The sequence below is a fragment of the Dermochelys coriacea genome, chromosome 10, assembly GCF_009764565.3.
Source record: "Dermochelys coriacea isolate rDerCor1 chromosome 10, rDerCor1.pri.v4, whole genome shotgun sequence".
Classification (NCBI taxonomy): Eukaryota; Metazoa; Chordata; order Testudines; family Dermochelyidae; genus Dermochelys; species Dermochelys coriacea.
In genome coordinates this window covers 18,778,566-18,793,855 of record NC_050077.1, presented here as the reverse complement: position 1 = coordinate 18,793,855, position 15,290 = coordinate 18,778,566, and the positions used below count along the sequence as shown (strand labels likewise).

General features: G+C 41.1%; 1 protein-coding gene across 1 annotated transcript in view; it reads left to right on the top strand.

The window, feature by feature from the left end:
- Window positions 1-15,290, top strand: part of XYLT1 (xylosyltransferase 1) — a 329,653-nt gene that overhangs the window by 294,882 nt on the left and 19,481 nt on the right. The window contains exons 10-11 of the mRNA XM_038419801.2: window positions 1,277-1,472; window positions 11,394-11,727. Of these exons, the coding sequence (XP_038275729.1) occupies window positions 1,277-1,472; window positions 11,394-11,727 (530 nt within the window). The remainder of the gene's footprint in view (window positions 1-1,276; window positions 1,473-11,393; window positions 11,728-15,290) is intronic.

Here is a 15,290-nt window from a genome sequence, read left to right as displayed (position 1 = left end):
CACTGTAAATAGTCCACTGTGAATTGAAGGCATCGGAGCTACTTATATGTATAAGATTAAGTGCATGCAAAAACAGGGCCAAAGAAGGAGTGGGTTCTCCCTGAAATTCAGTGCAGTCATATCTTCAAATGGAAGGCCCTTCTCATTGATACTTAAGGGTTGTTAGAAACGAATCAGGTCTGTAGACCCCAATGCTATGTAACTGTATTTAAAGTAATGCTTCTCTGTTATCACATTAATCAGAACCAACTGGTATAAACACAATTCACAGTTTCTTCTCAGCAGAGTTCCCTTGCTGGAATTTTGTAAGCAGAATAGGGAGCATTGGCAGAGCTCTGTGTATGAGAGAGGGAGTAAGAGGCTGCTTGACTTTGCCCTACTCTAGCCCATGCTATTAGGATTTCTTTCATGAAATCCAGGGTATGTCTAGACTGTAACACAGAACCTACCGTACCAAGCCTCAAAGTCCAGCTCAGCTGACTGGGGCTCACAGGGCTGCAGGACTAAACATAGCACTGTAAACATTCAGGCTCGGGCTGGAGCCCGGGCTCTGAAACCCACCCCCTCGTGGGGTCTGAGAGCCCAGGCTCTAGCCCAAGCCCACATGTCTACATTGCAATTATAAAGCCCCGCAGCCTGAGCACAACAAGCCTGAGTCAGCTGACCCAAGCCAGTCATGGGCATGCCGGGGGTCTTTTACTAGCGTAGACATATCCCCACCATCCACCCCCTCTCTTACAAACTGAAATTAAAGAAGGACTTGAACATGGCTTGAAATTGGATACCCCCCCTCTTTAAGGAAAGTTTGGATTTGGTTTTGACATGGACTTCACTTTGGACTGGAACCCCAAATCTGAACACCCCTAAATCTGGGAAAACTTTGGATCTGAAGTTTGTAGCTTGGTCTCCCCACCACTCAGTAAAATAATATCTTCAGAGTTCAAACTGTCCACCTTTGTGCAGGACCTTTTAAGCAGAAAGGATTAGTAAGGAAATGGAATTTTTGGGCCCAAAGAGACAGCTTAAAAGTTTAGCTATGAATGCCTTTTAAAGGAATACATGTTCTTACTAACAATTTTTTGTTTGAGTAATCAGAAAAGCCTAAGAATATCTGATAACGAGTAATGAACAAATTTAAAATCTCTTGATGTTAAAGCAGCATATGTCTTAGTTGAAATGAATGTCCTTTTAAACCATTAGCCCAAAGTAAATGGTGATTTCATGTGTCTGATTTTTCATAATCCTTGTCCATGTGCATATACTGTGTGTTTTACAGGTACTATCCCATGGGCCATCCAGTTTCAGTCCAACTCTACTTCCTTGCTGATCGTTTTCAGGGCTTCCTAATCAAACATCATGCAACAAATCTGGCTGTCAGTAAACTAGAGACTTTGGAAACTTGGATGATGCCAAAGAAAATGTTTAAGGTTGTTAGTCCACCAAGTGATTTTGGAAGGCTGCAGTTTTCAGAGGTAAGCATTCCTAGCTAGAGCAGTCCTCGCCATTTTGCCAGCCAGGGCGCATTTTTGATACAAGCCCCCGTTGTGCAGCCAAGCCAAAACCAAAAAATGCTCACATCCTGCCATTTAGTGGAGCAAAAAAACCCAACCAATCAGCCACATCTTTTACAAACAACTGATGAATTTGCATGTCAATTCACCAACTTTTTCAAATGCAGAGTGGCTCAGTGCATTAGTGCACAAGTTCTTCATCGCAGGAAATATTGATGCAAATCATGATTTATGGCCCAACCATGTAACATGCTGAGCACTTCCTGCAATATTCTAAATGCCCTCAGATCCCCTGGAGTTAAGTGGCAGATGAGGACAGCTATCTCACAACAGGTGGTTAGTGCCTTACAGGAATTATCATCTGTGTCAATTTCCCCTTCCAGAGAGACTCGGGATGGGGGAAAAGGTCACTGCAGCTCCAGATTGAGATGGACTGTGTGATGGAGCCAGCTCTTTTCTCTAGCCTGTGCTATTACATCCTCCCTCTTGTGAACCCGCTGAAATAAATTAAAATTAGGAAAAATCAGGGAATGAAACTACATATGGATAGAATGTTGATGTAGGAACATCAAAGAGAAAATTACCACATCAATGGCTGAGATTTACCCACAGATTCTGTTATTTCTTCATGGGATTTGTCCCATTATCTGACACACACACACACAAACGCACACACACTCTCTCTCTATAAAAAATGTACCCCTAAAATGCATCATGAGAAATATATCAATAATAGAATCGGACATCTATATTGTATTTTAAACATATAACTGTCTAAACAGTTATTTCATGATGTTTCTTGTTAGGCCACAAATTTCAATTAAAGCATAAAATTGATTGAACAAATTTGTTCCCAGTTATTATGGCCAAGTCCATAAATTATCGTCGTCTTGGGCAATTAAGGCAGGCCTAGGTAGGATTCAGTGTTTTGGTGTGCGTGGCAAATCCGAGACATTAATGTCCCATTACGAAGATGAATGTGGGATGCATTCTGTTTATCAATGTGTCTGGTGGTTGACTTGCCATTTCGTGCAGTGATAAATTGTCAACAAGCTGTATTTCTTGTGATTTGTAGCACTTCCGTTGTTTGGTTGGTTCTTAATTCTACTTTAGCATGATTCCTGATTTAAGTGCTTCTAAGTTTGAAAACACGTGGGTGAGCAACAGAAACAATTCATCTAGCTGAGTGACAAAATGTGTTTAAAGTACTTGGGTGTCTATTTTAAATACAGTGTTAATAAGAAAAAGAAAAAATCTTGACTTGTATCAGTTCCTGGAAGAGGCCCAAAATCTGTCCTAAGATTGATGCCTCTGTCCCCATTGACCTCAGTGGGAGTCATGTAAATGTAAGCAAGGGAAGAATTTGACACTTGGTGAGTTCCCCTCACTTCAGAAGGAAATTTTTCTTCCATTGGAAACAGTCATCCAGATACGCTTGAAAAGAGTTTTGTTTGTTGTGTCTCAGATTGTTCTCTCCTTTCGCAGTTGATTCATATAAAGACAGACTAGGAAGCACAAAGCCAATCATTTTAATCATCATTTAATCATTTACTTTATTTTCTGATTACCCTTGGAAAACAGATCTCTCTGCCTTTGGACCCAGCTTTGCTCCCTAGTGTACGTACAGAATAACTCCATTGGCTTCAGTCAAGGCTGACAAGCCCCACAACTGATCCACTGTCATTCTAAACGACATTTCTTGTTTCTGAAAGATCTCATGACTGTAAAATAAATCAATCCATGCTCCTACTATGAGGACTACCACAGTCTTAGGATCAAAGGCTGTGAGCTAAGTAACCAGACAGAAAACTCAGGATGATGGTTATGCTCGTCATGTCATATCTGTGCTGTCTTTCCCAATAACTTTCTTCTTGCGATCAGACAGTGAATTAGAATTGGCAAGGTGGTTATTGGCTGGGCACTGCAGTCCTGTTGCTGGCTCACAGAAATGAGGCCAGCAGGAAGAGCACAGGGAGGCTGCTTCAAAATGTGCTGCAGATAGGACTTAAAGTTTACAATGGTCATTGTGGTCCATGCATACAACCAATAGGATAGCACGGGTGATAGGATCACTACAGTTCAGATTAGGCTCATGCTGCTTTTACTACTATTATGGCTACCACTCCCCCATTTTGCTCCTCAAACTCCGCTTCCTGACCAGCGGGTTTTCCACAACACCAATACAAGGGTGAGACTGAAAGGTGTGTGTGATAGACATTATGAGAGTGCTAGTGTTGAGGTACCAAAGTGTTGGCAAAGTTTACGGCAGAGTTGCAGTTGCACAGTAGATTCTGAGCACACTTTATTGTGTCGAATTTTATGACTAGAGGAAATATCAGAGTGAAAAATTGCTAGAGTTCCCCCCTTCATCCTCATCAGATGACAGCCCCAGACCCCTCAAAAATGATTTGTACATAATATGCATACTGTATGGGTGTCCTTGTCATCTACTACAAACCTGGATTCATGCTATATGTTAGGAAGCCCGAAATGTAATGCACTTGGAGGGGAAAAGATTGATTTAATTTAAAGTATGAAATTACTTCAGCTCTAACTGTATCATAGGAACACTAAGTTCATTTATGGCCTTGTTAAAAGTTGTGATTCATCACAGAAAATAAACTAGGTGGCAAGCAATTAGTGTGCATTGTGTGAACCTAATGGTCCTACTTATGAAGAGCAATGAGAGACAAACCCATAATCAAGGCATAATTTATTTTGGGCAAATTTTATCTTGGGACTGAATAGGGATGGAAACAGGAGCTTTGTACCAATGAGACCAGGGAGAATTCCAGCTTCCCAAGTATACCCAAGACTCACACCTTGTTCTGAGATCCCAGAATAATCTACCTTGAGAGAGGTCTATAGTATGTCTGTCTCTATAGAAAACTATCATGCGATGTGATGTGGTATAAAAATTTTTCCACTGTGGATTTGGAATAGACGATTTATTCTTGGATGTCAAAACCACAAAAGAGCTCTGCAGCTTGTCCAAATGACTGTTAATGAAGCCTTGATACCGGCCCACATTGTCATGCTCTCTGTGTGTTCCACATATGGTATCCAAAACTTATTTTAAGAATGCTTTAGGGCAAGGCTCAGAAGGAGGGGGAGGGAGGGATAAAAAGTTCTCAAAATTGCTTAAAATCACCTTCACTATAAAATGCTACAACTTGACAGCCTCAGCCTCTCTCTTGCACTGAAATCTGCTCAGCACAACAGAGTGTGTGTGTCTGGGGAGGACATCAAGAAGCTGGTTATGATTTCCTGATTCTGTGGACTGATCTGCACTGGCCCTGACCCCAGTGTAGATTAAAGCAGTGCCTGGTCTGCTCTAATATACATCATCTAGCTGAGGTCCCCAAAGGAACGTACCACAGCTGGAGACTGCTAGAGCACACTGCGCTCCAGCCGTGCTACCTCTCTGTGTCCAACATACCCCTCACTCCTTCAGCTAGGGACTCCTTCATGCTACGTCTAGGCATGGGCTTTCAGTCTGTCTGAGAGTTTTATGCTTTGGCCTATCATTGTAGTATCTGACCACCTTCCACATAACATCAATAACGAAGTCCCTAGTGGATTTTATTGAGTCTCTGGCATGTCTCCCTTTTTGGAGTAAAATCTCTGCTTGAGGTAGAGTCTTTGTGTGGTTCCCCCTTCCCCCATTGGCAGGGGTTTATTTGGGAGACGGGGGTGTTTGTGTGTGTGTGTGTCATTTTTATGGTGGAAAGGCTTGGTCGAAGAGGAAGGTTTTGCAGCATTTTCTAAAGACAATCAGATTCTGGATTCCTCTGATCCCTTCTGGAAAATTGTTCTGTAGCCGGATCCCCTTGTCCAAGATTGGTTTATCCGCAGCTCTCACATGCTTCATCTTGGGCTTTGTGATGTGTGTTGTCTTAGAGCGCAGCTGTCAATTATTCATAAATCAAAATGTGGTCTGTAATGTTGTTGGGGCTTGATCCAGTAATTGCTTTGAAAATTAGGACAAAAGTCTTAAACTGGCATCAAAAGCCGACTGTGAGCCAGAGGAGGGACGTCAGTATGGGTTTGATGTGCTGCCGGTGGCCTAAACCATGGAGGCAACTGCATTCTGTACCAGCTGTGCATCACCTTCACATTCAGCTTCCATCTGGTGAATTACAGTAATCCAGCCTAGAGGTGGCGAAGGCATGGATCGCTGCAGCCAGGTCCTTGTCCGGAAGGAAGGGACAAAGCAGGCATTTTTAGATACTGATGCTAACCTGGTCATCCAAGCTTAGTGAGGAGTCAAAGAGCATCCCAAGGTGTCACACCATTCTGACAAATTGGAACTGTGTGCCTTCAGTGGAAGGTGGAGACAGTGACTCTGCTGCTACTTCAGAGCATTTCCCCTTTCTGAGCAGCATCATGTCAGTCTTTCCTGGATTCAGCTTGAGCCAGCTGCTTTTCATTTAAGAGCTCATTTCTGGAAGGCATGCTGATATTTGAGAATGAGATCTATACAGCAGAACACCAAAGTTACAAACTCACCCGTCAACCACACACCTCATTTGGAACCAGACGTACGCAATCAGGCAGCAGCAGAGACCCAAAAAAGGGCGGGGGGGGCAGCAAATACAGTATAGTACTGTGTTAAATGTAAACTACTAAAAAAGGGGAAAGTTTAAAAAAAAAAGATTTGACAAGGTAAGGAAATCGTTTCTGTGCTTGTTTCATTTATAATAAGGTGGTTAAAAGCAGCATTTTTGTTCTACATAGTAAAGTTTCAAAGCTGTATTAAGTCAATGTAAAGTTAAACTTTTGTAAGAACAACCATAAAGTTTTGCTCAGAGTTACAAACAACCTCCATTCCCAAGGTGTTCATAACTCTGAGGTTCTACTGTAGTTAAGTGTCAGCAGCACACTGTTGGCCACTGAGTCCATGGCATCTTCCTGTCTCTCTCTGCTCTCAGGTAGAGAAGAGAGGTTAGTATGGATCCCTGAAGAACTGCAGAGATGAGGATAGCTACTAATTGCCAGTCTAAGTTCTGCTGGAGAGGAACAGTTAGCTCCACTGTAGTGCTGGGTGACGTATCCTTCTGTATCAGGCAGGTGGGCTAGTAGTCCCTTGTGGTCCACGGTGTGTCAAAGACTGCAAAGAGTCCAGCAGTATGGGCATGGAGCTCTTGTCTGTGTGAATGGCTAAAGGAAGGCTGTTTTTAGTCTCACCAGAGCTGTCTCTATGGCATGTTCTGGTCTGAATCCTGGTTATGAGACATCTAGGATGTTAGCTGATATCACATGTTGTTGAAGGTTACTACCACAGAAGGAGACAGAACAGGAGTTGAGAGGTCTTCAGGGTTTAAGGGTAGGCTTCTTTGAGGATTGGGCGAGCAATTGCATTTTTGAAGGAGTTAGGTTGGTGAGCTTCTCTGAAGGAGACATTGGTCATTCTGTTAGTAGTGGTCATTCTTTTAGTAGTTGTTTGCTGGCTTTTGCCAGCCAAGAGGGTCATGGATCCATTCCGTAGGCTGTGTCTGTATTATTTTTCAGGGCTTTTTGATCTTCAGCAAGTGTGACAGGGCCACACTCAGGTGGTCAGGGAATTTTCTTCCCCATTTAGCCCCATAGTTATGCAATTGATCTTATCGGAGAAGTGGATGCTTGGGTCTGGGCTATGCAGTCTGGGTTAGCCGGCTCACTATGTGAAATAGCTCTGTTGGCCATGATTCTGCGGCATTAATTGGGGAGAATTAGCAAGCTTATTTTGCCTCCTTTGCTACAGTGATATAGTCCTGTAGGAGGAGTTTCTGCTGCTGGCAGATGAATTCAGAATGTTTTTGCACTGCTGGCATCTTAGTGTTCTGTCTGTGCCCTTCATCTGCAGGAGTTCACCTATAAATTGTGCTGATTGCCTCAGTCAGTGTGGGTGGAGTGGGTGGCTTTGGGGCCTACGTATCGATGATAGTGCATATCCAGAGATTGTACTGCTGTATCTCATCAGCACGTAGGCGTTGTGTTTGGGTAGCTAGTTCTCTTTAAGACGAGATGAGAACTTAGAGAGTACAAGAGTCTAGTGGCAGGCCAGCTTTGGGTGTTCACTACCCTCATGAGAAGGAAAAACATAAACATAACTTAGGAACGGCCCTACTGGGTCAGACGAATCAGCCTCTAGCTCTGTATCTTGTCTCTGACAGCATAAAGTGCCAGATACTTCTGGCACTTGGAGGTTTAGTGACAGCCAGAGTGTGGCTGTGCATTCCCGACCATCTTGGCTAATAGTCACTGATGGACCTTTCCTCCTTGGCAACAAGTTCCACAGGTTGACTGTGTGCAGTGTGAAGTACATCCTTTTGTTTGTTTTAAACCTGCTGCCTATTAATTTCATTGGGTGACCCCTGGGTTATATGAAGGGATAAATAATACTTTTTCTTCACGCCATTCATGATTTATAGATCTCCCCCCTGAGTCGTAACTTTCCAAACTGAAAAGTCCACATCTTTTTAATCTCCCCTCTTGTGAAAGCTGTTCCATACCCCTAATTATTTTCATTGCCTTTCTCTGCACCTTTTCCAGTTCTAATATATCTTTCTTTGAGATGAGGCGACCAGAATTTTACACAATATAAAAGTTGTGGGCATTATGACATTTTCTGTTTCATTATCTATCCCTTTCCTCATGGTTCCTAACATTGTTCGTTTTTTTGACTGCCTCTTCACACTGATCAGGTTTTCAAAGAACTATCCACAATGATCTAAAATCTCTTTCTTGAGTGGTAGCAGCTAATGTAGAATCCATCATTTTGTATGCATAGGGATTATGTTTTTCCAGTAAGCATTACTTTGTACTTATCAGCATTGAATTTCATCTGCCCTTTTGTCTCCCAGTCATCCAATTTTGTGAGATACCTTTGTAGCCCCTCGCAGTCAGCTTTGGACTTAACTATCTTGAGTAATTTGTATCGTCTGCAAATGTTGCCACCTCACTATTCATCTCCTTTTCCATATTCATGGTAAGTAGGCCTAATGGCCTGTGATGGGATGGGATCTGAGTTACTACAGAAAATTCTTTCCTGGGTATATGGCTGGTGAATCTTGCCCATATGCTCAGGGTTTAGCTGATCACCATATTTGAGGTCAGGAAGGAATTTTCCTCCAGGGCAGATTGAAAGAGGCCCTGGAGGTTTTCACCTTCCTCTGTAATATGGGGCACGGGTCACTTGCTGGAGGATTCTCTGCTCCTTGAAGTCTTTAAACCACGATTTGAGACTTCAATAGCTGAGACATAGATGAGAGGTTTTTCGCAGGAGTGGGTGGGTGAGATTCTGTGGCCTGCGTTGTGCAGGAGATCGGACTAGATGATCATTATGGTCCCTTCTGACCTTAGTATCTATGAACACTTGTCCCAGTATAGATCCTGGGGGGATCCCGCTATTTACCTCTCTGCATTCTAAAAACTGACCATTTAGTCCTACTCTTTGTTTCCTATCTTTTAACCAGTTACTGATCCATGAGAGGACCTTCCCTTTTACTCCATGACTGCTTACTTTGCTTAAGAGCCTTTGGTGAGAGACCTTGTCAAAGGCTTTCTGAAAGTCCAAGTATGTGGTATCCAGTGGGACACCTTGTCCACAAGCTTGTTGACTCCCTCAGAGATTTCCAATAGATTGGTGAGGCATGATTTCCTTTTACGAAAACCACGTTGATTTTTCCCAAACATTCCATATTTATCTGTGTGTCTGATAATTTTGTTCTTTACTATCATTTCAACCAGTTTGCCTGCTACTGAAGTTAGGCTCCCCAGCCTGTAATTGCCGGAATTGCCTCTGAAGCCATTTTCTAAATAGAGGTGGTGCATTAGCTATCCGCTGCTCACCTGGCATAGAGGCTGATTTATGTGATAGGTTACATTCCATAGTTAATATATTTCATATTTGAGTTCCTCAAGAACTCTTGGGTGAATACCTGGTGATCCTGGTGACTTGTTACTGTTTAATTTATCAGTTTGTTCCAAAACCTCCTTTATTGACATCTCAGTCTGGGACAATTTCTCAGATTTGCCACCTAAAAAGAATGGCTCGGGAGTCAGGATCTCCCCCCATATCCTCTACAGTGAAGACTGATGCAAACTATTCATTTAGCTTCTCCGCAATGGCCCTGTATTCCTTGAGTGCTCCTTTAGCACCTCGGTCATCCAGGAAGGAAGGCTCCTTCACGTGTGTGGGGAGGGGGGGCGGGCGCTATCCACAGTTAGATAGTTATACACAAACATATGCTATAATAGGCAGTTTGGGTGGAAAAAAATGCCTTTCGGAAAGGGCTGACTATTATGTATGCCTTCATGCTATCTGTTTACAGGTATTTCTCTCTTTAATATATAAGCAAAGACTGGTAAATTCACATTATCCGTGGGTTACAGGTGAGCCATTAAATCCCATATTAAGTGCACTGAAATATGAAAGCTGCTAGGAAAATAAAAGGTCTATTAAATATTTACTGTGGGATGTGAATCAGCTACTTTACTGCTAGTAAATAAAAAAAAAAGAGCATCAATGCTGTGACAGTAAGAATAGGGCTTACCAGTAATAACCGCTGGTACCAATCAGGAAGGGAGTGTTGTGCTGCTGAGGAGGTGGGGGGAAGTGTCTGATCTGTAAATTAAGTAGGGCCTGAGTCAAGTTCCATTGAAGCCATTGACTTTGAAGCAACTGGATCGGGCCCAAACTACATGATTCTGCCGATCAAGGTTCAATATAATATTTTTGGTTAAAAACAGTGCTGGGCAAAAGGCTGGCATGCGAATCCCCCCTGAGTCTGATGTTTCCTTACCTTTGTCTGACTATAGATTTTTTCCAAATTAATTTTCCTCTTTCAACAACAAAAGCAAAGCAAAATAGAGAGAAAACCTCTCCCATTCACACAGTGTCGAGTCAAAGGCTCGCTCAAACCCATATCAGGTCATTGGACTCATTGCCATTCTTGCTTTAACTTTTGAAACATGGGCATCTCAAGAGACCATCTAGCTGCCCAAATCAGCAATTATGTACCTAAAACAGGCATTTACATGTCTACATGCTCTTTTGAGCATCCAACTCAGGATTGAGGATTTCCTGCTAATGTGTCCATGTGTAAAAACTAAGCTCCCCTGTCAAGCTAATTTGTGTTTATTTCTTACAATACATTAAAAAGCTCTGATCTCTCATTATAAAGTGTCTGTACTGTGCAATGCACATGGATTACAGACAAAAGCTACTGCAGTGAATATTCAGTAGCTACATTTGGACCATAAATTAAACTTTTTTTTATTTATTTCTTAAACACTAAAGCTCTCTAAAGCTCGCTTGTTCTAAGTTCTCATTCTGGATCAATAATCTGCAAACTTTAATATTTGCAAATGGGCTCTTTTTTTATTTTTAAAAATCTTGCTACAAAATTTAAGTTTTATGTTGAATTTCCATTCAAAGCATGTTTTAATGTCAGTATTATAACAAAAAGAAAAGGAGTACTTGTGGCACCTTAGAGACTAACAAATTTATTAGAGCATAAGCTTTCGTGAGCTACAGCTCACTTCATCGGATGCATTGAGCTGTAGCTCACGAAAGCTTATGCTCTAATAAATTTGTTAGTCTCTAAGGTGCCACAAGTACTCCTTTTCTTTTTGCGAATACAGACTAACACGGCTGCTACTCTGAAACCTAGTATTATAACACTGACAGATCCTGATTCATGTCATAGTGCAGAGGTACCATGTGTGTTTCTGTAAATAACATAGATTTATGCCCTAATCCTAGAAGCACATACACACATTTTTAGCTTTAAGCATGTGAATAGTCCTGTCAATGAGAGTGGGATAGAATTTTCAGGATCAGAACCTTCAATTTGTTTACAGAGACAACAGTAGTGATAATATTGTCTTTAATTTCAGATTGGCACTGACTGGGATGCAAAGGAAAGGATATTTCGGAACTTTGGAGGACTTATGGGGCCGATGGATGAACCAGTTGGCATGCAGAAGTGGGGAAAAGGCCCTAATGTCACAGTCACTGTGATCTGGGTGGACCCTATCAATGTAATCGCAGCTACATATGATATCCTTATTGAATCTAGTGCAGAATTTACTCACTACAAACCACCTTTGAATTTGCCACTGCGGCCTGGAATCTGGACCATTAAAATTCTGCACCACTGGGTACCTGTAGCTGAAACCAAATTCCTTGTTACTCCTCTTACATTCTCCAACAGGCAACCTATCAAACAAGGTAAGTGGTTTTTGTAGAGATAGTAGGTATTAAAGTTTTCAGAATAGACGTAAAGTACTAGTATCAAAGAGTATTTCATTCACTGTCAATGCTATGATTAAAAATCACAGTACCACTACACAGGAAAAGTATTAAGAAAAGGAATAGTTTAGATATTAAATATGAAGAAGCTTGTGTTTTGAAGATGAGTGCAAGTAGCTGAATCCATTCTGTAAAACTTAGGAACTTTGGACAAAAGACTATTCATTTCTATAAAATAAAGGATTTAAAATATACACAACCCAGAACCTAAAGAACTTCTAGACATTTCATAATCAAAGAGCAACTATGCAAACCATAATTTAAGAATACAAGCAAACAGGAATAGGCCAGTTCCTTTCTTTGCTGCTTCTTTCACTTATTTGCTCCAAGAGGTTTACACTGTTCATATTGTTTGCTTGACAAAGTCCTTATGTATAATGGTAAGAATATTAGTTTATGAAATGTTGGATTCATCAAAATTACCTTTGATGTGTGCTATAACCCCATCTCCTTCCCAAACAACTGTTCCAACCTTTCCCCATAGCTGTCTAGACCTTCCCTGTAACCTCAAGATGAGATCCTGTGCATCTGAAATTGTACCTAATTGTGCATTGTGACCCCAAAATGCTTAAGACCAAACCAAAGCTTATTCTCTTTGAAAGAAAGGTAGTACTTTTCCTACCACAGAATCATCTTGGTGTGTGAACCATCTATTCCTCTCTAATACTATTAGAAACCTTGACTGCAGCTTCCATTAGAAAATCCATTCATTTGAATATTCTTTAGCATGTATCAAATATATTGGTGGTGAAAACACTTCCAAGTCAGACACCTGTGAGATCAGAGCAAGTTTGTTGCTGTGAATATCTTTGCCATATTTTTTTTCACTGCGAAATGTCATTAATATTCATAGCATCAGCCATTGTAAAGTGGCCAAATATATAAACCTATCCTATATAGGTTTCAGAAATTCTCTGTCTTTCTGACAGAGGAGCAAATAAACTGAGTCAGGCATTTACCTTACAGTGTAACATGCTGCTTCAGTAATGCAAACATCACCAGGCAACTGCTGAGAGCAAATACAATCCTAATCTTCCTGACCAGGAGCTTGATTCCACATATTTTTTACCAGAACAGCTAAGTTACTGATTTTTTCCTTCTAGCATGTTTGGAGGGAGTACATTTTTGGGATTTGAGTCAACCAACTTCTAACTATGGGTGTTACTGATTTGTCTCTTTTAAATTAATTTATTCTGTATTCTTTGCTAATTTAACTGTCTGAATAGGTTGAATAGAAGATGTAGTACATACCTAGGCTGTGGTAGCATTACAAACTTGCTTCTTTTCGCTACATTGCTTTGAGTCCCAGTGGACAGTCAAGCATTTCCCAGACTTTAGTCAGGAGGCTTCTCTCTGTGAAGTCAAAGACAAAACTCACATTGGTTCAAATTCTAAATCCAGAATGATTCCATTGATTTCAGTGGAGTTACTCCAGATTTACACTGATGTAACAGACAAAAAAATTGACCCATTGACTTCAGTGGGACAAGACAAGGCCCATATACTTTTTGTTAAACAGCCAAAGTTACTGTGGTAATTGTAGTTTACTACAGGTGTTAGATATAAAGCTTGGAAGCAATATTGTTTGCTAAAAGCAAACAAAGAAAAAAGCATCAGGAGTGCTTTGCTAATGATGTATTATCTCAGAAATTTGATGTGAAAATGAAAGAGAAATTAATTCCAGGGGCAGATAGAGAGACACCACTGTAATTAAGGTTATATCAGCATTCACAATGAAAATCTCTGTTGTTTTCCCACTCAGGCACAATATTGTGCTCCCGGCGGAAAATTGTCATTTAGATTTGATTTCCCAGCTTTTGTCAGTTTGTCACCACTTTAATATTTAAACAGTTTTCTATGCTCAATAAGGGCATTGCGCAACTATGGCAGAAAAATTAGAACTTCTAAAGGAACAATTTCTGTTACAATTACAAACAATACAAAGGCTGCCAAAAAGGCTTATAGAATCAAGGAACAATGCTACTAGTCTTGTTTTAAGATTGAAAAAAAAATTACACATCAGCATTACGTTCAGGGATTGTCAACAGAAGAGAGCAATTCATTTTTATTAAGAGATTTCCAAATAATTCTGGCAAAGCTACCAGGCACATTTAGTTTACTTCAACATCTAAATGAAGAATGTATTTTTACATTTCCAACTGATTAGTCCATGTGCACTGATGAGGACATAGGAGAGTTGCTAAGGGCAACCAGAATGCCACAAAGATTAAACCTCAGTGCAGAATTTGGGAGGGGACAGAAAAGGAAGAAGATGGTTACAGAGCTATTAGAGACGATGAGATGACACAGAACACAAGGATCTGGGAGGCAAAAAACCTACAATCCCCAACCCTGCAACTCACAGAGAAAATATGGCCATTGATTTTACTTTTAAATTCTCACCAGTTATAAGTATATCCATCAGAATTATGTTGTATGGCTTGAAAGTATCTTGAAGTTCTGGTTTTAATCCCAGTTTTGAATGGGAACCATGAAGTACTGCTAATTCATGCATACTTTGTATCTGCTGAAGTCACTCAACATCACTTCATATCTTGCTAGGCACCCAGCCTCCCACAGTCTGTTGTCTTACTGCTTACTAGGACTGATACTTTTTGTTTTAAGTACCATTTGATTGTTAAAACCCCTTTTTGAGAATAAGCAATTTACAACATATTGTTGTTGCACCATTTTTTTTTTTGCAGTGGCAAAACTATGGTGAATGTTAGAGCTGAGAAAATAATTCATAGAATAAATAACTCGGGCACCAGTACTCCTGTATGGTCCAGCTGCTTTGTGCCACTCCAGCAAAGCTTCCCCTGGCTACCTTGGGAATCCCTTTGTAAACAGCTCTACTCCACCCCCTACTGGACCTAGTATAGAATATGCCACTAGGGAGGAGGAAATAGGAACAAGTGCCAATGCCCTTTTGTGATCCCCAGGTACTGGAACATTCCCAAGACAGCCAGGAATAACTTGGGGTGCGGGAGTGAAGCTGGCCCCTTGCCAACTCCAGGACTAGGGAGCCACACAGGCAGCCACCCTTTCAGCTCTGCTTTGTCTTTAATTGAGACCAGGGATCTGCCACCAGTGCTTTTATTTTTATTATTTTATTTTGTTCACTGATCTGGAACTGTCTTACGTGGTTACTAGATATGCACCATTCAGCATTTGAGCCGGCTGTTGCAAAGGGTCTCTTAAGTCACATGATGCTAGTTCTTTTCCCTGGTTGGATGAAGTGCCTTATAACCACGGGACCTTTAACTTTTTCTGGGAGAGGTGGTAAATTCACTGACAAAAATCATTTGAGCGCTGAGTTATATAACATGTCAGCAGCAATTGAAGGGGTCATCTTACCATGGAGATTGTCAGCAAGGAGGTTGGATATGGGGGTGGTCTATTGGTGTTATGTTATGAAGGTAAAAGTGTTGTGTTATAGGGAATCCTGCATGTAAGAATTAAGGGGTTGTAAAAAATAGTCG